The following is a 26,050-nucleotide window of genomic DNA, read 5'->3' on the forward strand; positions in this document are numbered from 1 at the left end:
TGATTTTCAACAGCTCTCTCGACGGTGACGCGGTGCGTGTGCAAAGATGGCACGTTCTAGCGTACATCGTTGGAACCTGGGGCGTTTTGTAGCAGTTTTTCAGGACGATTAGGAGCAATAGATTGTGGCCACGCTCATACTCGTAATCTGAACCGTATATTGTCCACCAGTGATCCAAACATCGAAAATTTCATGATATGCCTCCTTCAAAAAGTAAAAAAAAAAGAACTTAAAAAAACTTAGGAGCTGATACCTCACCCAACCGCAGTTAGAATGAAATCAGTAACATTGTTTACGTCCATTCTGTTTATGCGCATAGCATTCAGACGAGTAAAGTAAGTTCCAGTTCCTCTTTAGATCATTTTGTCACTCGGTCGTTTCTCTTATTCCACAAGAACAAAGGCATCTTAGTAAGTCTTGCAGCGTTCCTCTGAACTGATATCGTTGTAAAATCACAAGAGTGGCTAAATTTAGATAAAAGGCATGCATAGTCGAGGTTACGATGAAATACGACCAGATGGAGCTGGTTATGATAAAGTGGATCCGTCAAAGAAGTACGTGAAAATGCGTGTAGGAGCAGAGCAACCAGCAAGAGGCAAGCCCAGAAGGTAAAGTCGGTTCGTATTAATGTAAGTGGAACTTCTAGAAATAGTGGCACATCATATGCGTTTTAGGAGAGTTGGATCCAGTAGTGGAAGAGGTGACAGAGCAGAAGGTAAGAACACAAGTCCTCGGGCACTGTGAAAATAATATTAGAATAATGTTAAGGAGATCAAACAGTAATGTTCCGACTAGAAGCGTCTAATATATCAAAAGTGGTGAGTGAAAAGATTGTAAAGTACTGAACTGCTCAAAGATTTAAGCTCATCCCAATAAATAGATGATCTATCAAAATATAATACGACCAGAAAAAAGTGTTTAAAAAAAACTGAAACAGCAGCAGTAGGGTAGGGCTAGAGAAACGTGATATTCGGTGCAGTTGCGAAGCGACGATGTGGAGCTGGTGGCTCAGATCGAGCTACCATTGCGAACTGCAGCGATCCACCTGGATCCGAACTACGCTACGCTCCATCGCACTGCTTCGAGCGCAGCCGCTTCCGCAACTGCGCCGAACTTCATGTCGTTTTGACCCAACCATAACAAGTGCTCCTCCTCTTATTATCCACGGTTGAACTCGCCATGTATGAACAAGGATATTTTATGTTGAGAAAAGACTTGGGGGGGAAACATTTTTTCCTCTTTCCTACTCTTTCTTCCCACCCCCCTTTTTCTTCTCTCCCTCCCCTTCTCTTCTTTTCCCCCTCTCTTTTTTTCTCTTCTACTCCTCTCTCTCCCCCCTCCTCCCCCCTCCCTAAGATATTTTACAGGAGACACTCCACAAATATTCAAATTCAATTTGGGGATAGAAATAGTTTTTATGTGATCGAACAGAATAACTTATAGATCTGAAATACCATGTTTACAAGAAGTTATTAACTAGTTTTCGGTTAATCATGCCTAAATCTGCACACCGCACAGAGAAGACCACCCAAAGATGAAATACTCGCCTAAAATCCTTTGTTCAATTGGTGAAAGGCAATAGTTTCTCCGAAGACGTTAAAGAAATTCTTTTCATGTTTCAGAACCTTCTTATGACTATTTTGGCTATAATAACCACATTATTTATATTCTGTGTAATAGGCTGCGTTGTGGTTATACTGCATCATGCCCGTATTGTTGAATGGTGGGGTTGCAGCTCTCCGGAAATTCCTCCATAGGCTTATTGATTCTTCCTAAACGGTTATTTTTTCAGGTTTCCAGCGCTCACCCAAATCACTGGCGATGGATTTGAAGTTGAAATAGGTGCAAATTGATCACTATCGTTATTTAATGACTTCTTCGAAACTTATTCCTAATTCACAACAAACTCTAAATTAGTGCATTTTCAAGACTATTAAAAGTCGGTTACGGCTCTAGTGCTATCTCAAAGCTGTAATACATGGAAATAAATATCAAGTTTAGTACGACTATACTTTCTGTACGTGTTCATTTGATGCCTGAAGGAAAACCTTCCCGAGCAAGCGTCTCAAGAAGCTCCGTCGGCAATATTTAGATCCAGATTTTTTTATTTTTTTTTATTATTTTTTTTAAATTTTTTTATGTGATTTTTTGACATCCTACGGTAACCTTAATTTGGAAATTGGATGAAGAGAGCGAAGAATCCTGAAGCAGTCATCAGGCACTTTCTGTCAGCAGTAGAACAATATGATATACAGCTGGGCCAGAAATCCGTGATCTCTGCCTTGCCATTCCAAGTGCTTCCACAGGGTACTCGCGTTAAGACCTTCGGTGAATCTGCGCTGTTGGTGTAGTTTGGGCGCAGCCTCTCAATAACGCCTGGACCTCGTTTAGATCCAGATTTCACCATAAATCAGATCATTTTGGAAAGAAATAAACAGCGATGCAAATCACACACTCTGATTCGTCGTACTCAATTTGTATTGTTTGCATCACTGGTGTTTTTTTTTTTTCAAGAGGATGACGGGTTTCCAATCAAACAAATTTTTGCATGGAATTTCCCATCACCATTTGTGTCTCCCACTCTAAGTGATTTCATGATTTCAACCGTGGATAATCTTGCCAATAAAGTGAAACGTTCCATTATCCTCCCCTCTTCAGTGAATGTTGTTGCTTGGGTTAGAGGCAGCGTATCAAGAAACTACCGTCGGGATTCCTGCAAAAGGTAGTATTGGGAATGTAGATTAGGAGCATGAGAGTAGCTCCGCTCAACTTCCACTGATCATTCTAAAGTAGGAAGGTGCGTTTCTCCCTACGAGGTACGTGAGAACGCGTTCTGCTCGGGCTGTTTAAGTAAAACCACTGATTAGGCTGCTGAGAGGAACTTAGCGTGTACAAGCGCATGCTAACACTCGTTGAAAAAAAGCGTTCCCACACCACTTTTCAGTAGGGTTAGGGGAAAATGAGCGGGGCCATGCACTCGTAATATACTTCCCGAATTCTCTATCAGGCTCTCGCGATGCGCTGCCTTCGAAGGTGTATCATAGTAGTGCATCGATTGTAGCACTAGGTTAATCTTTTCACATACGAGATGATCACCTTGATCCAGCAATACTGAAGGTACTCTTTTCCCGTGCACGGTCGAAACGACCTCGCAAGTGGTGCAAACGCGTAGATATAGTCGGGTCAAAACGACAAGAAATTCGGTGCAGTTGCGTAAGCGTTTGCACTTGAAGCGGAGCGGTGCAGAAGGCAGTTGGAATCGAGGTAGGACAATCGCGAACTGCAGCGATGGATGATGCCATTAAAGGCTGCATACCACTAATCTGGGGTGGTACGGATCTCAGGTGGACTATCCGTACACGGGGTCGTAGTTTATGGAGACCGGGGTGGTTCCGCTCATCTTTCCCTGAATCACTGCAAACAGCCGGCCCCTGAATGCTGTTTTGTGCGATGCCTTCTATTGCAGCGCGCCACCTTTGCACGCGTAGCGTCCCTTACTGCCTATCGGGGCAGTGCGAATTGATTTTCGACGAATCGCAGAACGGAGGCGGCGCAAGAGGTGGGGCGTTGTAATAGATGGTGCCAGCATTCTGGAGGCGGCCGTTTGCAGCGATGCAGGGAGAGATGAGAAGAACTACCCCGTCTCCATAATCTACGACCCCGTATACGGATACTCGACCTGAAATCCGCACCACCTCAGATTCGTGGTATGCTCCCTTTGAGGATCTCCACTCGATTTTGACCGCAACGCTCCACCGCGCCGCTTCGATCGCAGCCTGCGCAACTGCACCGTACTTCATGTGGCTTTGACTCCGACACCATAGTTACCGTCGCCGTGGCCTTCACGGCATGAACTGCGGATCCGATCGAGAGTCCTATCACGCTAAAAAAACGCCCGCTTACTCAGTTCCACCACAAATCAAGGCCGTTTTGACTCGACACTTCACGCTACCTAGGGTTCGCTGATGGGTAGGTTCAGTACGCTCAGCGAAGATATAGGATGATACTGCTGAAGCTGCTTTGTCTTGTTCTTGCGATCTTCAAATTGCCTTCTATTTCTTCTGGTATTTTATCTTCTTGTGGCTCAAACACAAGTGGATTTTCTGAAATGCACGACGTCACCCAACACATGATTGCGCCCATGGCTATCTCGATCTTCGTTCAAAAAACCGGCAGTCTCCGCCTCATGCCTCCTTGTTTCTCCGACGGTCCTACAGTAGATGCTTGCTCGTGAGGACCCTCGCTAATTCCGCCCTTGGGCTGGAGGAAAGCGATCGAACGCACCACATTGGCACGTTTGCAGATCACTGCGAGTTTTTAAAAATCGCGCCGAATTGTACATAAATGGCAATTTGATGTTGTGTAATAGGTCAAATCCTTTCGGTGTTTTCTTTTTTTTTGCATTTTAACCACATAGCCACATTTCTTTGCTCAGATGCAAAGTTTGCCGCTTTCCTAATAGCGCACCGGTCCACCGATGTTAGTTTTGAAATTGTGCTTGGGGGAAATGTAGTTGGGTGTGTGGGGGAACTCAGTGGTGCCGTATTTCTCGACGATCTATCTCTCTATCTTACTTCTTTCTCTTAGTAACTTTAGCTTAAATGTCATAGATCCTCTAATACCAATGCTCAGGTCTCAGAGCCCCGAGTGATTTAGTTATTTACTTCAAGGAATAACGGTGTCATTGAGTAGCTCTCCAGCTATATTTTGGTCTAGTGCTTTTGTGAAGGGCGGATCCTTACGATTCCCCCATTCCCTTCTGGCGCCACACAGTCTAATCAGTCTAGTCGAGTCGCACCGTAGTCTGCGAACGCGAAATCGCGCGCGACGTAAAACTCGTTCTGTACACTATCCTAGTTCTCGTTAGTTTATGTTTTTCAGTTATTTTAGAAGTGTTTGCGTACATCTGCTCGTTGCAGTTCTGTCAAGCACAAAAAGACCCCCAGTGAAGCGCCGAACACCCCCTTATTTGGTTAATTTAGTGTCAGTTTATCGTTGCTGCAAACCTGTTGTGCAATCGCACAAAATAGGCCTTCTGTGAAATCTTCTCTTTATGTGTACATACTTATCTTTTTTCTGACATATATGTGAGAATTTTGGGGTTGTTCAGGTCTGGACACATTTCTATTAACTTTTTTACAGAGTATTCTTAAGGGTTGCATCATGTCAGTGGAGAACGGACACGAGCAAATTAAAGAAAATGTTGATCCATGTGAAATAGTTCCCGAAAGAAATGAGGTTAGTCGAATTAGATTATTGTTTCATTTGTGTGAACTATGGAACTAAGATGTACATATCACTTTGCTTGCAAAATTGGCCCCACTAAGCTAATAACTCTCTCAGTTACATGCTTTGATCGACTGATTTGAAATCATCTACGAGAGGAGGGTGCTCGCATTTGAGTTAAATTTTTGAAGGCCTTCTACATTGTGGGTATTTGGTCTCATACTAAACACTAGTTTTTGTCTTCTTATGTTTTCGTTGTTCCTAACTTCCTACATAAGTAAAGTCGGGTCAAAACCCTGAAGCTCGGCATAGGTGCGGTAGGGAGGAGCCGGACCCTCCTCAGCTGAAGGGGGTTTAGCTTATAGGGTGCAGCTCAAGTGAAGGGAGTCGTTTCGCCAACCATCCAAAAGTAAAGGGAGTCGAAGCACCGGCTCTGATTATCACATCCATGGAGCTCGGTGCATTTCCATAAGCGCTTGCGGTCGAAGCGGAGTAAGCGGTGGGGACCGAGCTGGGCGACCGTTAGCTTTACTCGGACTGTATAGTGACGAGTGATGTTAGCGAGGGTTCCACCTCGATCCCAACCACTACACTTAACGCTTTCTACGCAACTTCGCGACTGTATCGAGCTTCGTTTCGACAATACTAGTCATAACTTCATATCTTTTTCGAAGACACTTGGCAGAGAAGTACATCTTCGGGGGTTGGGACGTTTTTTAGAAGAAAATCAGGAAGCTTCGATGAGTATGTGTTCCCTCCCTTAGATTTTGTTTATCGGAGAAGAAATTTGGTACAGGTAACTTTTGGTATCTTACTGTTGTTCTTGGTGAAAAAAAATGAGTTTGATGAAGAATAAAGGTGTAACACACTTTGCCTCTTTTATTGCACGACTTGTTAAGCGAGACCACATTCTGAGTAACAGCGGCGTACGTCCTGTTCCCAGTCTTCTTTCCGCAGAAACAGATGATCGATTAAGAAGCGAAAAGAGACAACATATAACGTTTCATTCAAAAAGTAGATAACTTACGGTAGAAAATTTTCCTTGAAGATTTAAGGGAGTCAAGATCAAGCAGTTTTCTTCTTTTGAAACATCTCATGGAAGCCCTTGAAAAAAAAGTAGCTTTGTAGCTCAGCTAGGATCAGAATTGTTTGAGCAACAGCCACAACTTATGGTATGGTAACTACTATGGTAGCTATTATAATTCGTAATTAGTCTTTTCGCACTTATTTTTCAGTAAAGATTGATCCACAGCAACTTATGAATTTTCAATAGGTTCATTTCCTCGTGTTCTTCATGTTATTGATTTCTGGGATCAGTAATGTGAGGAAATACACGTAACACTATCAGAATACACTGAAAGTACAAGTTTTCAGACTTTCTTACTACGAGTCTTCCGAATCTTTATGGCTTCACGTGTATCACTGTGATCGATTGTTTTGAAAATTTTTTTTTTCGAAATCACTACAATCTATTTTGATGTTGAGCGATTCTTCTAAAAATCATACTTTTTCGCATGGTTCAGTTACACCTCTTCTCTCCACAAACCGTCATAAGATCATTTGAAAGTCTACTGGTGAAGAACCTTTCGTCGCATTCTCTTTTGTTGCAAATCTCAGCGCGAAAATGCTGCGTTTGCGGGTTGTTTCCGTAACTCCTCTCTTCAAATCTTCAACTGGTGTTGCGCTTTGTGTGAAATGTGGACCTGAAGTGTTAGCATAAAATGTTCATTTAGATCGAATGGCTCAAAGAAGAAATTCTTAAATTCACCACAGTAGTTTCTAATCCGAGTGTGCGGCTCCACCTTCAAGCGTACTCGTTATTGTGCAAAGTCATCAAACAAGCAGAAAGTTAGTGAATATTTGCAAGATATTGTGCTCTTTTCGGAAATATCTTGTTTTAGAACTTCCGGAGCCATTTTTCAAAGGAATTGTAAAAATTGTCGTCACCGCTTCTGCTTTCCGTTATTCACACAAGCAAAGTTTTAAGGTACAGTAGTATGGTTAGAAAATACCAACGGATTTTCTTCAAGACAAGTTTGTACTTCAGGCCGTAGAGAATCTTCTCAATGCCTTGGCTAAACATGATTCTGGGGCAACGGGGAGGTCGCTGGCTCAGAGTGTGCAAACACTCTTTCCGCTGACCCCGAACATAAGGTGATTTTGTGTTTTGATTCTTACTATCTATCAGTAGCAACCAGTGGTGGGAATTTCCCGAATTGGCTTGTAGAGGTCACTTGGAGAACGATGCCACTAATTTTGAAATCCCTTAACATGTATAGCATAACATCTTGAACGGTTTACCCGACTGCAGATGTAAGAAAAGTGATATCCTTAGGAAGATTCCATTCTGTTAGAGGATGTTTTAAAACACATCGCTTCGTTGTTTTTCTTATGTTTCCACAACTCCTTGCTTCGTATTTTTTTCCGTGATAACGTCGACATATGTTCATTTCTTCAGCGATAGCATCGCTTGTGTTGCAATTCCTCCTGCAAAATGGCTTTTGCAACTTTTTCCACGGGTTCCTGATGCTGTTGTACCTGAACTTGTAGGTTTTTATTTTTTGTTTTCTTTTGTTATTATATCCAAGTACACATGTTTCTTTTTTTTTCTTTATTTTCGCATTCACTTGCTATATAGTGCTGATCTATGGCCCGTGCTGTTAGTGTTTGCGTCTTCCTCACATCTTTCGGGAAAAGATGTTCATGAGAGCTTTTACAACAAAACGACCATTTTATTATCTCTTTTAGTTTTAAGTTGTTGCTAGACTCTAGAAAAAGTCTCGTCACCGATAGTAGAACCTTGACAATTCGCAACATCTACGATTGTGTAAGTGAAGAGCTTCTGCTGTTTATTTGGGTCATATTAGTTCCACGACGATGGGCTTGCCCGCATTCCCTAGTAGTGTTGTATCGTTTGGGAAAAGAGGTCACAGAGAGCTGTTGCACTCGCCATTTTTCGGATTATCGGTTCAAAGGGGTTCCAAAATCGTCAATTTCGTGATTCGATGCTGTCGAGAGAAATCTCTTGTACCTTATAAATGCTCATCCCTTTTTTTTGCTATTGCAATGACATTTCTGCGAGAACAACAAGTGTTCCTTACTTATGTATAGGTTTTGTTCGGAGTTGTTATATTTGCAGCGTTGAATGTGTTTCTTTTTCAGATTTCCGCCTTGGGCAACTTGTCCTTCTACTGCTGTGCAAGTCCGAAAGCGTCTAGGGTTTTTAAAAAGAAATTGTTGGTGCTATGTCGTAGTAACGAGCAAGCTACGAGGCTTAATAATGGAGTCAGTGAAGTTGGTAAGGATGCTGCTTCTGCGAAGAAGATGCTCTGTTTCATGTCATTCTTATTCACGGTGAGCTTTCCGAATTAGTTTGTTTTGATTTTCTTCTCAAATACAGTTACAGTTATGCTGCTGTGGTAATTTATGAATTTTCACTAATAAACTGTAGGCTTGTGATACCGTTGATCATAACATGTTCCTTGATGTCTTCTCCAAGTCCGTTTTGTTCCCGAAAGTTAAAGCTGAACAGTTTGTTATAGTAAGTTTTTTTTGTACAATGAATAGACTTATTTTTGTGTCGCAGCCTATAAAATAAATATTTCTCTGTTCCAGGACATTTGTAGCAATGGGCTCAGCCAAATTTCCTCATCAACATTTCGTGATGTTTTGCTACCTAACATCAAGAAATCATTACTTAGAAGCCCTGAAGTTGCTGTATTTGGTAAGTCAAATTTACTTGTCATTCGTACATATTTTTCTTTCTGTAAGTTGGAATGGTCGCATATGTATCAGCTCTGATTCCACTTTTTTTCGAAGTGACTGGTCTTTTCTTCTTTTTTTGAACGAAAGAGCGAATGGGCATAAGAATGTTTTTGTTTTACATTTTTATGTTCTGTTCCGAGGGCGGGTGTAGTGTAGCGCTTAGAGGTTCCGCTTCCTGCACGATCGATAGGAGGTTCGAATCCGCCCTAGTGCTCACCAGGCCTTTCACCCCTCCGGGGTCGATAAATTGGTACCAGACTTGTCTGGGAGGATAAAAACACTGACTTGACACATCGACGGCTAGCCCCCGCAAGTCATTGTATAGGCCAGTTACACGTTCGTAAACCACAAAAGATTCTGAATTGAAGTGAACGTGGTGGCGCATTCCAAGCGGATTGAGTAAGGCCAGACACTTTATCCTTTATCACTTTATGTTCTGTTCCGCTTTTCATCATAATCATTGCTAGCATTCTTCAATATTTGCCAACTTTTATTTCACAATTCAATACACTCTGAAGTGTTTTCTGTTTCTAGGGATTGTCTGCGCAATAGATTCAGTGACCTTTCCGCTTGATGAGTATCTCAGTGATTTCCTCAAAGGATTCGGTGGTAAGTTTGCTTTTGGAAGCATTCTTGATTATTCTAGAACTGTACCAGGTTCTAGACTCCAAAATCGAAAATATGACTTTATTTCATGCTTATTTTAAGCATTCTTTTTGTACATTTGCTGCGTATATACTGTAAGAAATAAACACGAAGTCATTCATAATTGTCCTGAACTAGCCAGGTCAAGGGTAGTAGGATTCTGCTTTTTTTCAATCTCTCCTGGGGAAGTATCAGGTTTACTCATGAGTTCCTCGGAAATTTTATGGTTGTGAAGATGATATAGTGGCTTTTTTTTATTTGGCACTGTTGTTTAGCTTTGCTGACATCATCGTCTGAAGAACTGAGAGATGCTGCTATTGCTGGAGTTGTAGCGCTAGCAAAGTCGGGAGAAGCAGCTACTGTTGAAAAGATTGTAAATTATCTTCTTGAACAATTGTCAGGTTCGTTTGATGCTATGTTTCTTTTCTACACTGAAATTGATGCAAGCTGCATTATACTGTTTTGTTCTCTTACAAGGCGGAATAAAGAGGATGGAAATGTTGTTAGGAATGAGCATAATGTAGCTAATATGCAGCGCAGTGCAACAAAGATTGCTCCTACAAATTACTATCTTAGAATATATGTGGTAATATTATATAGCAGATGAGTGTAGCACTGTTTTAAAACGTTCCGTGGAGTTTGAGCGATCGACGGCTCGAATACATCCCTGGCCAACCAACTCTATTATTCCTGTGATGTCGATGAGTCGCCATCAGAGTTTGGAATATTAGAGTTACATGGACCTGACCTGATACATGGATTGGCCCCTGTGAGTGAGTGAGTTGCGGACGCATTGACGCATCACGAGGGGATTGATCAGTTGCATCTAGCTTAGACGGCGTAGGGAGTGACGAAGTCTCGAGTTGTCGTCAAATGCTGCTATCGCTTTTCCTCTGCTGTTGTTGTATCTAGACCTTTTCATGTTCTCATAAGCCAGAATTGATAATTCTCTTGCAGTATTGCCTTACAAAAGAATTATTATTTGAACTAGATCTACTCTTCAAAAGTGCCTTAATCAAAAGAATCTTAGTGATTTGAAGAACTCCGGCGTTTCTGATTTTTAGTCTCATTTCTTCGGCCGTTATTTTTTTCAGCGGCAAAAACTTCCGAACAACGTGTTGCTCTTTTGGAAGGTGTAGCGAAATGCGCTAAGGCGAAAAATGCAAATCATGAAGCCTTGGAGAAGATTGCAAGTGGTGTTGTGACAAGAATCACTTCTCCCGATAAAGAGAGTGAGTACCGCTCAACCTGTTTATTTTGAGGAGACAGTTTATTTGGGCTCCTATATTAGCTCCTATATTAAGCTCATGAAAATGTCGTAACTGCGCAATGGATGGCAGCCACTGTTTGGGCAAGATGGTTGAGTAATAGTTCACCAGCGCTAACTACTGTTTTTAAAGTGAGACTTTCCTTTTCGAAGGATCTTCTTAAGATGTTGAATCCGTTCTTTTGTTTCAGAACGCTCCACAGGTCCCGATGGTGGCTCGGCATATTGGATATCGATCGTTGGCTGATATCTTTGCTAGTCGTAAGTGAATTTGTACCACAGAATTTCAGTAATCTGAGACGAAGTTGCATTGATGGCTGGATTTTCCAGGCGGTATGAAATCAATGCCAACCGAATGTGAGAAACAGTTTTGGCAGGAGCTTGAGGCAGCTTCGAAGGAACCCGTGCAGTTTATCTGTCTAGCTGCTCTTCTTTTAAAAAGTTGTGAAGTTGGCACTCCAAATCATACGAAAGTGTGGGGCAAAGTTACAACTTTTGATAGTGTTTTGAAGGTTCGTTTGCACATCTTTATTTATTTATTTATTCCTAATACCGTGAAGAAAAATACTCCTAGGATAAACCGCTCGCTGCAATGTGTGCAGATGACGCCACCACATGGGTTGATCTAGTTGAGAAAGCCGTTCTTGAAAGACCATTTTCGGACAAGGTACGTTCGTGCATTAATCTCAAACAGTGTTCAGATCTTCTGTTGTCGATTTTGTATTTTCTCATATCTTTGCTTATGCACTTTCTCGTTCAGACGGGCTGTTATCCTCCGCTCATGCTCAAATCTCTCTCTGTATTGCTTTTTTGGCCGGATTGGCAAGTCAGGAAACGTGCCTCACTCGCGGTTGAACGGATACTAACCATTGAAGAGTCTCACTTTGCTGAAGCACTTGCAGATGTTATCTTTACAGAAACTATCAATGGATTTTTAGATCAGGTAAGCTATGACTGATTGTTTTGGTTATCTTTCTTCTTAGTTCGAATGTTCCAGACGCTACGAAAAGTGCGGCATAACCACTCGGATTCGGCATCGTTTACGGTACCAGGAGAGTGGTACGTGTTGGTAAGTTGTTATTTGTCACAAAAAAGACATCTGAGCTTCTTAAACTTCTACTTATTGTCTAAGGTTCTTCGACTACTACTTACTCCTAAAGGACCAGAACTTGAAAGACTGGCGATCCATACTTTACTGTTGGCGTCGGTACCTCGTCTAGGTTGGAACAGACTTAGTTTTATATTATCTGTCAACTTATCATTTTATCCGTCTTGCACCACCTTTGCCGGGGCATATTATGTAGTTATTGACTCTATTTTTGAAAAGGAGAGAAATTAAAACCCTTTCTTATCTAATTTCTCTTTGCTTTTTTTGAGACAATTTACATAAACCATTCGGTGTTATATTCACCATTGAGCACACTATAAGTCTGGTAGCGAACATTCTTCGTAGTGAATCTGGAAATACAGAACGGGTAAATCAGCAAGTGTCTCCAACTCTATTCATGTTATTCTTAATTACAAATATGACCGCAAAGGGCCGTACGTCTTTTGATGTGCACATATTGTTTACTTCGTAATTCTGCATAGTATTTATGGAGCTGTGTTTAATCAGTTGGAGCGACATTCCACACATATTATTTGAAAAATACTAAAAAAAATAGAAATAAGCGAGTGTTTTGAAAGGTGTATAATGTTGCACCATTGGACCTATTGCAAATTCAGCAATTTCGCAAAGTCCGTAGACTACTTCGCTCGAAATTTTGGTTTGGTCGATTATAGTGTTTTGTTTATAGTTGAAGTTGATGGTTCTGTATGGCTACGATGGATGCATACTCAGGCAGATAGTGATCGGTGGATTGGAGGCGAAGTGTTTAGAGAAACTGCTATTGAACGAGTGCTCAAGTGCTCAGATCGTTGTGTGCGGTATGTTTCTGCTACAGTATCACAATAGGAAAATCAAATAGGTGTTTCTTATAGAATTGTTATTTAGTGATAATGCGCTAATCACCTTAGTGGCACTCAATATTCCTTCACTGCGAAAAACACTCTGGGAGCACATTGAAAAAAGCATAAATGAACTGAAAGTTAATGAGTATACAAGAATTCCGGAGAAGCATGTGGCTATATATCACTGCCAGGAAGGGCATTTGTACAATATGGAGGTGCTGGACTTGTGAGTGTGAATTTTTTTCTAAGATATACTCCAACTTCTTTGTGTAGTTAAATGGTGTATTTTTATAGTGATGAAGGTGAAATCAGTTACAATATGAAACGAGAAAACAAAGCGTATAGCTTCCGAGAACAAGTAGCTGAGATGCAGCTCAGAAGAGAACTAGCAGAGAAAAAACGGAAGGAAGGCAAGCTGACAACTGCTCAAAAACAAGTTATGGAGAAGGAACTTATGAAGGAAAAGGTATTTTCAGCAATGATAATAGTTTCTCTTTGTTAAAACATCTTTTTAGGAAATTCGAGAAGATATGCGGGAAATGTACAATGTTGCTGAAGCGAAGCTAGATGAAACCAGGGCCATGGTGGCTGCCGATAACCAAGGAGCATTTGCTAGGTGTGTTTACGATGTTCTTTTGTTTCTTCATAGTTTACTATGTTTCCTTCTATATAGCAAATATATAGCAAACTGCAAATTGTACTTATGTGAAGATCTTGAAATCATATACTTTCTTTCTTAACTGGTTTTTTTTTCGCAAACCCTGCGCGTATGTGTGCGTACTCGAAGCAGCCCACCGTATATTCCGTTTCAAAACGAAAGCAAACGAAAGCGACGTCGTTGGATGTTTTCAAGTTCATTCACCCTAGTGCTTTTGATGAAAGTAAAGAACATGCTTTTGACGATACATGAAATCGTTTGAGTAGCTTGACAGCATTTTTCGACGCAAACGGTGAGTCCAGTGATCTAGCCCAAGATCAGAGCTGATTATCGGGGCGGATGGTGGATTGTACACTACATGGGGATGCTAAATCAATCTACTTTTCATTAGTAGAGAACTCTCGCGGATGGATGCAGCGCAAACGTGGCCTGTGATCTACATTGGATTCACTAGTAGCGGCGCTTATTCTTTCGAATAAGAGCGCCGACTTGGTATAGCGGGTCTAAATTGGAAGGATTTTGTTCAGGAACAATTAATTGATTAATCAATTAATCTTTATTGAATTTCCTTTATTTTAGGCCTGAAATCCTCTTCAATTTTTGCATTCCTTTGACAAGAAGCCATCTGGTGAGCAGGGAAGCAGCTCAGCTGTTCCTTGCTTATAGAGACGTAGCGTTCCCGCACACTGAAGATTACTTGGGTAGGTTCTGACAGTTTTTTCCTCCATTTTTACCCTCGAAGGACATCAACTATTTCAATAATTCAAATTTTTGTTATAGATGAATTGCTGGGTAGTACCGCATTGCGCGTGATTGGATCGCATTGGCGCGTTACCAACTGGGCAGATGAACCACTCCCAGCGGCGGTGCTACGCAGTTTACAATTCTTGAATGAGCGAGCATTTGTGGTGGAAACTGGAGAAGATGTGAGCTCTTTTGTTATCCACATGGACTTGCATGTGGGTAATGTTGGTCTGATAATTAAATTACAGGATGAAACGTTCGAATTTGAAGATATCGTTGGCGCTACGCAGTTAACATTCCTTTATCCTATGATTCGCTTGCTCTTGGATCCGTCAAATGGCTACTCGGACGAAACTAGAGATTCGGTGTTGACACTGCTCCAAAATGCTATTCACAAAAGGTTCCTTAAGGTAAGACATCGCGTACTTAATAATAAGAAGAATTGTCGTTATTACACAGTAAGGATCCGGAAAAACAACATAGCATTCACAGACAGCGTGAGAACCACCATTTTTTTCCAAGTATTATTTCGGACTTCGAATTCATTAATCGAATAGAAGGTACTTGTATTCGATGCTGCTGAAGTTCGTTCTGTTTCTTCGTTTCGTTCTGATCCTTTAATACTACTAATGCTTTATACTACAACTACTTACAAGTAGGTCGACCATGCATTTACATGTCAGAGATTTTAAGATTAGGCGCAGCTCTTCTAAAAATGGCATAAAGAACATCCACATGCAGATAGAAGTAAGAATTCGGATGCAAATTTCTTGCAACTTCAATCGACATTGAAAATTGAATAATCCGAATCAATTCAATTAATTTCAGGTCACTATCAACTTGCCTTTTTTGATTTGCAATGTTTTCTTTCTAGGATGGATCGGTGTTGGAGCTTCCTATGAATGAATATGCAACTCTACTGTTGACAGAGTATGCGAGTAGCCTTACTGCTCCGTCCAAGAAGGTGTTGTTTCAATTTTTATGTGGTGATGCCCCCTGTTCATTCCATACTTACTCATTTTGATCTTTCGTCAATTTTTTTGAACTTGACTGGATTTGGAATCAGCTTTCCAATATTTTCGGCTGGTTTATTCTTAAATGGTTTTTAGGCGTTGGTGCAGTTGGCTGGATTGGCTAATGACACTATGGACACTGGACCGAGAGTGGTCAATCTTGTAAGAAGTGCGCTAAATTATATGGATAATGAGAGTGGTGACGTGCGGGAAACTGTACTGAAGGTTAGTTACTAGTACTGTTTTTCCATTATTCAGATAGCAAAGTTACAATTCTTGGACGTATGAATTCTTATATCGGGCGGGTGTGGTGTAGCGGTTAGAGGTTCCGCTTCCTGCACGATCGATTGGAGGTTCGAATCCGCCCTAGTGCTCACCAAGCCTTTCATCCCTCCGGGGTCGATAAATTGGTACCAGACTTGTCTGGGAGGATAAAAGCACTGACTTGACACATCGGCTAGCCACCGCAAGTCATTGTATAGGCCAGTTACACGTTCGTAGACCTCAAACGACTCTGAATTGAAGTGAACGTGGGGGCGCATCCCGAGCGGATTGATTAACACCAGAAACTTTAAACTTTAACTTTATGAATTCTTAGGTCTTCTATAGACTTTATGGACTATTCCCTTGTGGTTGTTCTGTAACACTGTAGTTCTACTATGCTTTACTATTAGCTATCTTCAAAGAATTATTTTTGGAAAAAAATTCACCTTAGGTGTTGTCAGCGCCGAACCTACTCACTCGTCTTGTGCTCTCCTCTGATGACCCGGAATTCTCAGTTGATTGCCTCGTTCGGCTTTTCATTGCCCGCTTTGATCCCTTTGAAGCTGTAGTTGAAAGAGCAGACGGATTGTGGTACGAGTCCTCTTTCCATCTGAAACCAGAAATGGCCGAACCACTCATTGGTATGTCTATGTTCTAGAATTATTTTGTTTGGTTCTTCGTTTGTTTAATAAAGTTTTATCTTTCAGATAAATGTGTGTCCGATATCGCTTTTGTGCGAGAGTCGGCTGCTAATGCAACGGCAGCCTTTGTTCAAGAGATCGTCATTAGCATGCCTGTAGTTCTGAACAAGATTGACAAAGTCTGCCTTTACGTTCTACAATAACATGAATTGGGTTCAAGAAAAGATTTATAATTTCAGGTGTACACCGACCTGGCTCAGATACGCCCTGCGGTGTATGACGAAGTGGGACGAATGGTTATGGATAGCAAGGACGACTGGGCTAGGAGGAGTGGAGTTGGATTAGTTCTAGGACGACTAGCTGGACACGTTCGAGTGCAGGATGCTATGCGATTCATCAAGCTGGTAACTTTTGCTGCATTATGATGGAAATTAAATTATGATAAAATTGAAGAACTACGTTTTTGAACGTCTTTACTATTTTGAATGCCTTTCTTCGTAGTTCTTCTGTCATTTTAAGAAGAATAAAGGAAATATTTCTGAAGTTTTTTTTTGGAATTAGCTTCTTTGTTTATTTATTGATTTAGGTGACTCCGCATGGATTAGCTGACCGTAATGCAGATTGTCGTAACGGAATGCGCAGCGCTGCAGTGGAAGTGATTCGCAATCATGGGAAAGAAATTATGAACGAATTGCTGCCTTTTCTAGGTTTGTGCTTAGGATTGGTAATGACGTTTTAGTCATACCTGCATTCTTCTCATCCAGAAAATCTATCTGACGCCACTCCCAATGGAGGAGAACATGATAACTTGCGACAAGGACTGGTTGTACTCCTGGGAACCTTAGCACAGTACCTAGACCCTTCCTCAGACAAAGTTAGAGCTATTGTGGCTAGGCTCATGGAAGCGTTGTCAACCCCCAGCCAAGCGGTATTTTCATTTTTCCTCTTTTTTAAAATTTCACTAAAACAACTTGACATTTCTGTAGGTCCAAGAGTCCGTGTCGCGATGCCTTTCTCCCTTGGTTCCAGCCATAAAGGATACAGTGAAGTCATTAGTCCAAAAGTTGCAATGGCTACTCTTCGAAGCTGATTCTTATGGCGAACGTAGAGGAGCGGCATATGGTATTGGTGGAATAGTCAAGGGGTTGGGCGTGGCCTCTCTTAAAGTACGAATTCTTATTTCGATTAGCTTGAAAACAGGACTTTTTGGACTACAAACGAAATTTCCACTTAAACCCAGTAATTGGTGTTAGGCGAGAAAAAAAAAAGCATTCTTCGTTACTATATACTCGTGAAAGTGATATCCTGTTCCTACTTTGTTCAGGAATTGGAGCTCTTGCCTTCGATTCAGAAGGCTCTTCTGGAAAAAAAGAACGTAAGGCATCGAGAAGGAGGTCTATTAGCGCTGGAGATTCTTTGCAGGTTTGTAAGCTACCTCAAATATAATGGCGCAAAATGTCATTTGCGAACTAATTTTTGGTTTTGAACCCCTTTCACTTCTATATATTTTGACCTTTTCTTTCTTACCTAGACCTTCTTTATACTAATCTACTTCTATCCAAAACTTTGCTGGATGAGATGCGGTGTTTCTTATTTTTCTTTCTCAACTGAGAAACTAGGTGTTCGTGCTAATTTTTCCAATTGAGATTTCTCAGTTAATACATTGAATGGTAGTCTTTTAGTACCGTTGGGAAACTTTTCGAACCTTATATGATCCAAGCATTGCCTTCACTTCTTCTCTGCTTTGGAGATAGCGATGAGAATGTCAGAAAAGCTGCTGAGGTGTGTTCGCTAGCATACTTGTTGTATTCTTATTCTTCTCTACCATTTGACCTTTAAGGATACCGCTGTAGCGATGATGTCATCAATGTCACCTCATGGAACGAAGCTTGTTCTGCCATCTTTGCTCACTGCGTTGGATGATGAGTCCTGGAGGACAAAATGTGCAGCGGTAAGTTCTTTTGGGCCTATTAAGTTTCTTAAAAGTTTATTTACTCATCTATGTGGAAGGAGGGGAGTCGTCCATCCATCAATCTCGTTTTATAAGGCAACACACCTTCAAATGGAACATGTTTTAGGCAGAACTGCTAGGTTCTATGGCATTCTGTGCTCCCAGACAACTATCTGCATGTCTACCGAACATAGTACCTAAACTGATAGAGGTGCTGGCCGACTCGTCTTCAAAGGTACTGCCACTCATAGAAATCTGTTGCTACTGTAGCTTACATGCTTTTTCATTCCTTGTCTTCCTATTTATGTGGTTTTAACAACTCAAAGAAATGACTTAGGTACAAAGAAGCGGTGAAAAATCACTGAGACAAATTGCAAGCGTAATCAGAAATCCGGAAATCTTGGGTGTCACTAATCAATTAATGGCTGGACTGCTTGATCCTGCTAGCAAAACCAATTATGCTCTACAAGTAAGGGATATTTTTGTTTTTTTTTTATTCTTGTAGCGGAAGTTTTGCTTCCACAGGCTGTTCTCAACACGAAATTCATTCACTACATTGACGCGCCATCTCTTGCTCTTATTATGCCAATCGTCCGTAGAGCCTTCGAAGACAGAAATAGCGAGACCAGAAAGGTTGCGGCGCAGATTATCGCTAACATTTACACCCTCACAGAGCATAAGGTAACTATTGGCAAACTTGGGGCTTTCAGCGTTCTGTCATGTTCTATCAGTTTCTGTGTTTCGTTTCTAGGATATGGAGCCGTATTTGTGTGATTTGGTGCCGGGTCTCCAAAAGTCACTCCTTGATCCTGTGCCGGAAATCCGCACAGTAGCCGCGAGAGCTCTTGGAGCGATTGTCGCGCGATCCACAGATGCCACTAGCGATAGGTTACGCAGTAGCATTGTACCATGGTTGAAAGAGAAGCTGGTGAGGTCTTTTCCTGTTAGATGATGATATCCTTAATTGAGCATTCAAGGTATCTCCACAATCGACTGTGGATCGGTCCGGAGCTGCTCAAGGTCTTTCGGAGGTACTGGCTGGAATTGGCGCGGAGCAGCTGGAGTTCGTTATGCCTGAGATTATCGCTGCAACGGAAAGCCCTGAGGTGATTTCAGATCAGACGAACCTTTTATACAATCATTTCTGGGAAGCATTCCACTTTTACTTGTAGGTTAGTGCCGAAACTCGCGACGGGTATATTCTTATGTACATCTACTTGCCTATGGTGTTTGGAGAGAAATTCTTGCCATATCTACCCCAAATTGTGCCACCTATTCTCAAAGCATTGGCTGATGAGAATGAGTACGTTTTACATTTTTCACTTTCTCATTTCATTCTTGTTTTCCACCTATTAATTTACTCAGATATGTCCGTGCATCTGCGCTTAAAGCTGGGCAGCGTCTGATTGCTCAGTACTGTTCACATGCTCGTCGGTTGTTATTGCCACAACTGCAAATGGCTCTCCATGATGAGAATTGGAGGATCAGACATGCTGCTGTCACACTTATCGGAGATTTCTTGTTCAATATATCAGGTTAGGGGGATTCGGATTTCCTTGTTTTTTTTTTTTGGGAATTTGTCTTCTATTCTATTTTTTTTTGTCTCCGTCTATGTATTACTTGAGTTTTCAACTTTTTCACTTCCACTAGATTTCGCAATGCGATCGCCATTCATGCATTTTCTTTACTTTTAGTCATCTGGAAATTTCCATTTAACCTTTCCTTTCTGTTATACTTTTTTCATGCCAGGAGTGTCTGGCAAAAGTACGACATCGACTGCAAACGAGGATGACACCATGGGTATGGAACAGGCTGGCAAGAGTATTGTGCGAGCGCTTGGGCAACAGTGTAGAGATCACGTTCTGGCTGGCCTTTATTTGGCTAGGTAATCGATTGCGTGACGCATCTACTATCATCTAGTTTAAGTTAGGGAAATATTGTATTATTCATTATTAGAATTATTTTGTAGATCCGATGTTGCTCTCGTTGTGCGACAAGCGGCTGGTCATGTGTGGAAGATTGTTGTCGCCAATACACCACGTACTCTGAAGGAGATCATGAAATTGCTATTCGAAATGGTGAACTCTAGTTATCTCAATGACATCATGGATTTGACGGATTTATATCGTTTAGGTGGTCGATTCTCTTGCTTCCACTTGCGAAGAGCGTCAACAAATGGGTGCCAGATGTTTGGGTGAACTTGTAAGGAAAATGGGCGATAAAATCATCAACGAGGTGAAATTCTCTTTCTTCTCACTTTACTTAGGTCCTAATTATGTAAGCGCGTTCAGGTTTTGCCGGTACTAGAAATGAACCAAAAGTCTGAAGAGCTTGAAAAACGTGTGGGAGTAGCTATTGCTCTTCATGAAATCATGGATAACATCACCAAGGTACTTTCTGATTGTCTTCTTTTTCTCAGTTAAAGTATTATTTATCAACTTTTTTTTTATTAAGGACGTCCTTAGCCACTATCTAGAGAGTTTGGTAACACCAGTTCGTAACGCTATATGTGATCCGTCGCCAGTGGTGCGATCAGCGGCAGCCGATACTTTCTCAGTACTGTATCAGGTAAACGAAGTTCGAAAGTAGCCATCGTTTATATTTTAATACTAAAATGTGGTCTATCTAAAGTTAAAAGTACCGTAAGCTAATGTATTATTTTTGTAGTCCGTTCAATTTGTAGTTTGCTCGATTTTTGTTTATGACTAAGAGTGAATTCTCTATTATCGCTTCTACTTCTTTTGTCATCTTTTTTGTTGGAAGGTTCTGAAAACAACCTCTCAAACCATTCATAATTGTGAGTTTTATCTGGATTTCGCAAGTGTTTTCCTGACTTCATTTTCCTCTTAACTAACACCATCTGTGGTAGGTAAGAAAAATCAGAAGGTTCCAATAAATTTCGGTATCTAATTGAAGTTTGGTAAGATCTGCTCAAATCGTATTTAGCTAGAAAAAATTATTTCAGATGGTTGGTCACGAAGCACTGGATGAGATAATTACACCGCTACTTGAGAAGCTTACTCCTGAAAAGGAAGATGTTTTGGCTGGACTGTGTGAGATCATGAAGCAAAACAGCAGGTAAGCTTGGGAATGCGCCGATGATGACCAAGCAACTATTACCCATGTAGTTTTTTTCATCAAAAAAAGTATTCCAGACAAATGCTACCGTATTTGCTACCACGCCTTACCCGTCCACCAATCAACGTCCATGCTTTGTGTAGCTTGGCTTCTGTTGCTGGTAAGCTCTCTTTTCCAATATAACGTGTTCTTTTTGCAAGTCTCCACTTCTGTAGTTTCAAAGTTACTACTGTGATCAAAAAGAGGCAAGACCTTTCAATTATAAAAAAAACCAGTATATTATATTTTGAAATTTATTTCGTCTCTTTCAAAGTCTTCCCTTCGGCACCAATACCCTTATAACAGCGCTTCTTCCAATCTTCGAAACATTTGTTATACTCGATTTCCGGGAAGGGCGCCCTCTCCGATGCCGCTTTTATCTCTTAAATCGAATCAAAACGATGACCACGAAGTGATTTTCTGGGTTAGGGAAGAGCCCGAAAGCCAGACAGAGCCAAATCAGGTGAATAGGGCGGTTGCGGAACGATATGTTTGGAATTTTCAACGAAAAAGTCACGAACAACCAAAATTGTGTGAGGTGGCGCAGGCGAAAAATCATTTCTTGGTGGCAAACGTCAACAAGCGTAACCCATTAACAATCGAAGCTGCTGTCATGAAATTTGGCACAGATGTCAGTAAAGGTTGTTTCAACATAAGAAATTTTTTAAAATGCACTTGAATAAATCCGAGAGTTTTAAACTGAAAAGTTTTACTACTTTTTGTTCACAGTAGAATATGGATTTGAACATTTTTCTTTCCTTCCAGGTGGCTCACTTTCTCGACAGCTCTCTCGTGTCCTAGATGCCCTCCTTTCAGCTTGCCAAACCAACGACCAATATGATCCTGTAAGATTTTTTTTGCTCATGTTGCACCCATTTTTTCTTTAATGGTAATTCTAAAAGCAAAGTTTATCTTCAGATGATTGATAGCTGCGAGAAGGTTGTGATAGCGGTGACTGACGATGAAGGTGTGCCAGTCTTAGTTGATTATCTCTTGAAACAGGGAGGTAAAGGAAATGTGCCGGCCGTGGTGCTTTTGCATACGTTTGTTACCAAGAGCGGGGTTAGTTTCAATTTTATGAAATTTTTTCGGGAACCATCATTCATTTCTAGCCATTTTCTACAGGTTAATCTCAATTATTTGGTGGGTGATCTACTTCCTGGGCTATTGCACTTGTATACTTCGACGAACCCACAAATCGTGGATCACGCCGTGAACTCCGCAATAGGGGTAGCACAAGCGTTGGATCAAAAAGAGATGCAGGCAAGTTCCGTTGTATGAGAAACTATCGTCTGTCGATTTTAGGTTTTTTTTTTAACTTTTTTTTTGTTCTTTTGCTTCTGCAGTGTTCTGAGACTTGCGGGAAATACAAACATTTACTCATTCCAATTAATGAATTATCTTTTGAAGGAGACTATTCCGATTGTGAAAAAAGCCTTAAACTTCATGGTAGCTCAAGCAAAGGGCCGTGACATCCCTGGTTTTGCTCATCCAAAGGCCCTGCAACCTTTGCTGCCCATGCTTAGGGAGTCCATATTGCAAGGTGAGAATAGCGAATTAGAGGGAAAATGATACGTGACCTGCATATTTTTTTCCATCCTATTTATTTATTTATTTATTACGCTCAAAGGCGTGCCCAGAGTAAGAGGCAAGGAATGAATACAAATAAACAATAGAAACTCGAGCAAGGAGAAAAGAGTAGAATGAGAATAAGCAGGGATAAGTCACGCAAACAGTAAGCAAGGGACGATTTAGTAATTTTGAGGGTATTACTTTTATTCCGCAATTTCTCATAAACTTCCTCTATTTTGCTATCGTTCAATTCTTCAACTTGATTTCTTCAATATTCAGGTGGTGTCGAACTGAAAGCCTTAGCTGGAGAGGCCCTTGGAATGATGATATCTGTATCCGATCCTACCGCTCTCAAACCTCATGTCGTCAATATCACAGGACCGCTTGTCAGAGTTTTGGGTGACCGATACCCACCCAGTGTGAAACTAGCTGTTCTGGATGCGCTGAGTAAATTGTTAGACAAGGTGCATTTTCAAAACATATGGATCTCCCTGAATCACAATGTGTATGAGCATATTCTCACCCAACGTCTTGCTATTGTCTCTTTTGAGCATTTTTTTTCAAGGTGGATGCAATGCTACGTCCATTCTTGCCACAACTGCAGTCAACTTTCCTTAAAGCCTTGCAGGAACCTTCATCAAGGCCTGTCCGATTGGCAGCTGGTGGTGAATTGTTGTTTTCTCACTTTTAGGCTTTTGGATTTCTATTATACTCCAATACCGAATTTTCATTTTTTCAAGGAGCGCTTTCTCGATTGTTGCGAATTCATGTGAAGCCTGAACCTCTTGTTTGTGAGATCCTGAAGTTGCTAGCGCATTCACAAGATCAGGCTCTTCTGTAAGTTTTTCTCGTCCTTAACAGCTTTCTTCTCCTTCACTGTCATTGAAAGAAGCAAACAAAGGGAAGAACTTTCTATCCTATTCTCAAGTTTTTTTGAATGCTGAATTGTTTTCACGTAGCTGTTCATTTTGCTTTTTCGTTGAGCTAAGTACTTCAAATAATATTTTATTGAAATTACCGCTATTTGGAAGAATCCATGTATGTATAATTAGCGATAAACCTCTGGTGTACTATTTTAGAAAAAGTGCCTGTTCCGTATATTCCCCTTTCTTTGCTCTGGAGCATTCTTGTTTTTTCTTCAATGGTTAGACAGTCTTCTTTTAGTGAAACAACTTTCGTGGCTGCTCGTGCATTGGTTGGCAAACTAACTGTTCCTCTGTCGGAATCCACAATCCAAGAAGGATATCGAGTTTGCGAACTGCAATACTTGGTAATATTGCTTCAATAAAATTTCTTCTCAATTTCCTCCTACCTTCGCAAAAAAATGTATTTAAAGGTTCCTGTGGATACGCCTACTGAACTCGACACTTCACTGACTATGTGTAGTGGAGCTCTATATGGAGAGTTGGCTGTTAGGACGAAGCAGTTTTTGAAGAACATCTTCAAGGGTGAGAACATAAATACTTAACGAAAACCAAAAATTTAGGAATTTCGAAAGACGTTGAAGGACCAACGGTGTTCCTAGGGTGAATGATATGCAAGGAAAACATACATAATTTCCTTCATACATTTTAGATGTTGAAAGTTGCTCGAAACCGCGAGTTCGTCAAGCTATGGCTTTTGCTTTGCAGCAGATGTGTCAGGTTAGTTGCATTCAAACAACATTTCGTCTGTAAACTTTTTTCTACGTTTTTTTTTTTATATTGTGTAGTTTTGTTGTTTACGCTATTTGCAAAACCACAACTTTGGATTTCAGTCTGACGCTGCTGCCGTCTGGTCTAATGTCCAATCCGAATGCCGCTCCGCATTTCTAGCTGCATTCTCAGCAGCGGACGTTACTGTTGCCTGTGCTGCTCTGAGAGCTGCTGCTCATATTTTAGCAAGGTCTAGACAAAACATTATTTAATTGCTAGGTTTATAGTTTCTCTGAAAGCTTGCTTTTAGTGAAGGATCGAAACCCGACCGAGATCTGCTCTCTGCCTTGGGTCGTGCACTTAGCCATCAAGCAGTGGAAGTCCGAAGAGTTGCAGCAGCTTCTCTGGGACATGTGCTTCATTCAACCACTTCTCAGCTAGAGAATGACCTCTTGAAGGTGAAAACTGTTATGATCCTGAACTTTTTAGTTCGTGTAGCTCAGCCACTCATGCACCTTTTTTGAATGAATGTGTTTCAGCTTATTGTTCCTCATCTTGTTAATGGAGCAAAAGAAAGCAACTCAGCTGTAAGATCTTCCTCCGAGCTGGCTCTGGTATATGCGTTCCATTTCCAAGAAGGACAAGAAGGCTTTGATGTGAGTGGTCTTCATTTATTAGTTTCTGGTGTCATTTTTGTGTTTATCTATGCTTTTATGCCTGCTTAAATGTGAGAAGTAAATTGTTCCCATCCTTCTTCCGGAATTTCGGACATGAAGCACTATGCCAAATCTTTGTGATCATCGCAATTCTCTTTTTCCTGAATTTCTTTTATGTACATCGCAAATCCTCTTTATTTTTTGTTCATACGCACTGAACATTCTCGCTGGGTATTTAACCAAAGCATGCGACACTCGCTTTTCCTCGTGTAACTTCCCCAAAAATCATAATTCAAGGTCTTCTTTGAGGTGGTAGAAGCAATGCATATTGAAAAGAAATTTTGACGGTGACTCGTCATCTAGCATTTTCTAGTTCCAATCGGTTCGCGAAGAGATCGACAACTAATTGAATTTGCGTAGTAGTTTTTGAGCCAGTTTTGTTGAGGTCAATCACAATGACCGTAACAATGAAAGAAGGTAATATTTAACTGGAAATAGTTCAGTATAGATGGAAGTTTTACATCAAGAATTCGGAGGGGAGTGAGTCTCCATATAGTTTGGTTTTCGAATGGGAGTGAGTCTCCATATAGTTTGGTTTTATGCATTGTTTTCTTTCTTATTTGAACACATACTCCTGCTTTAGAAGTATCTTCAATCGGTAGAAGGTGCAGCGAAAACAGTCGTCAATGAATTACAAGCAGCTCTCAGACGTCTGGTAAGAAGCGGTGATCTGGCATTGGAACCAATCTGTAATATTCTTTCCGTCCAATAATTTGTTATCGGTTGATATGCATGCTTGGGTTTGATTGTTCCCGTTGCAAATTTGTTTATTATGATTTTGTTGTTAAATCGTTATTCGGTTCAAATTGGATTTCTATTTATTTCTTTCCTTTTCTGGAGATATCTATGCATTTTCTACACAGAGACTGTGCTGTTGTGTGTTGTGC

General features: G+C 40.9%; 2 protein-coding genes across 4 annotated transcripts; both read left to right on the plus strand.

Annotated features, from left to right (window-relative positions):
* Positions 1-197: 197 nt before the first annotated feature.
* RB195_009376 (uncharacterized protein) lies at positions 198-1,853 on the plus strand (the record flags this gene model as incomplete). Of its 2 annotated transcripts, XM_064189909.1 has the most annotated exons (7): positions 198-213; positions 358-410; positions 475-608; positions 675-715; positions 769-818; positions 1,623-1,723; positions 1,793-1,853. In XM_064189909.1, 7 exons carry the CDS (start codon positions 198-200, stop codon positions 1,851-1,853), a joined length of 456 nt encoding a protein of 151 aa, XP_064047491.1. The 2 variants fall into 2 exon arrangements, with proteins under 2 accessions (XP_064047491.1, XP_064047492.1); XM_064189908.1 differs by lacking the exons at positions 198-213; positions 358-410 and having other exon boundaries at positions 484-608.
* Positions 1,854-3,849: 1,996 nt separating this feature from the next.
* RB195_009377 (uncharacterized protein) lies at positions 3,850-25,875 on the plus strand (the record flags this gene model as incomplete). Of its 2 annotated transcripts, XM_064189911.1 has the most annotated exons (65): positions 3,850-3,957; positions 5,143-5,238; positions 6,960-7,074; positions 7,128-7,213; positions 7,274-7,380; positions 7,685-7,772; positions 8,389-8,580; positions 8,678-8,767; positions 8,842-8,950; positions 9,526-9,600; positions 9,912-10,037; positions 10,731-10,868; positions 10,941-11,035; positions 11,095-11,164; positions 11,234-11,415; positions 11,478-11,570; positions 11,664-11,846; positions 11,901-11,972; positions 12,036-12,123; positions 12,700-12,829; positions 12,897-13,079; positions 13,148-13,319; positions 13,369-13,469; positions 14,091-14,212; positions 14,292-14,437; positions 14,504-14,665; positions 15,130-15,219; positions 15,365-15,493; positions 15,984-16,173; positions 16,240-16,352; positions 16,413-16,577; positions 16,760-16,880; positions 16,938-17,101; positions 17,160-17,339; positions 17,498-17,595; positions 17,856-17,955; positions 18,014-18,124; positions 18,252-18,359; positions 18,462-18,593; positions 18,650-18,805; positions 18,876-19,052; positions 19,102-19,230; positions 19,297-19,427; positions 19,490-19,659; positions 19,874-20,009; positions 20,094-20,202; positions 20,258-20,359; positions 20,416-20,514; positions 20,579-20,692; positions 21,090-21,202; positions 21,280-21,362; positions 22,007-22,086; positions 22,160-22,303; positions 22,367-22,504; positions 22,652-22,784; positions 23,093-23,277; positions 23,379-23,478; positions 23,554-23,650; positions 23,978-24,083; positions 24,150-24,261; positions 24,389-24,456; positions 24,570-24,697; positions 24,758-24,905; positions 24,987-25,103; positions 25,747-25,875. In XM_064189911.1, 65 exons carry the CDS (start codon positions 3,850-3,852, stop codon positions 25,873-25,875), a joined length of 8,034 nt encoding a protein of 2,677 aa, XP_064047493.1. The 2 variants fall into 2 exon arrangements, with proteins under 2 accessions (XP_064047493.1, XP_064047494.1); XM_064189910.1 differs by lacking the exon at positions 3,850-3,957 and having other exon boundaries at positions 5,164-5,238.
* Between the last annotated feature and the right edge of the window lie 175 nt (positions 25,876-26,050).

The sequence above is a fragment of the Necator americanus genome, chromosome III (assembly GCF_031761385.1).
Source record: "Necator americanus strain Aroian chromosome III, whole genome shotgun sequence".
In the NCBI taxonomy this organism is placed as follows: domain Eukaryota; kingdom Metazoa; phylum Nematoda; class Chromadorea; order Rhabditida; family Ancylostomatidae; genus Necator; species Necator americanus.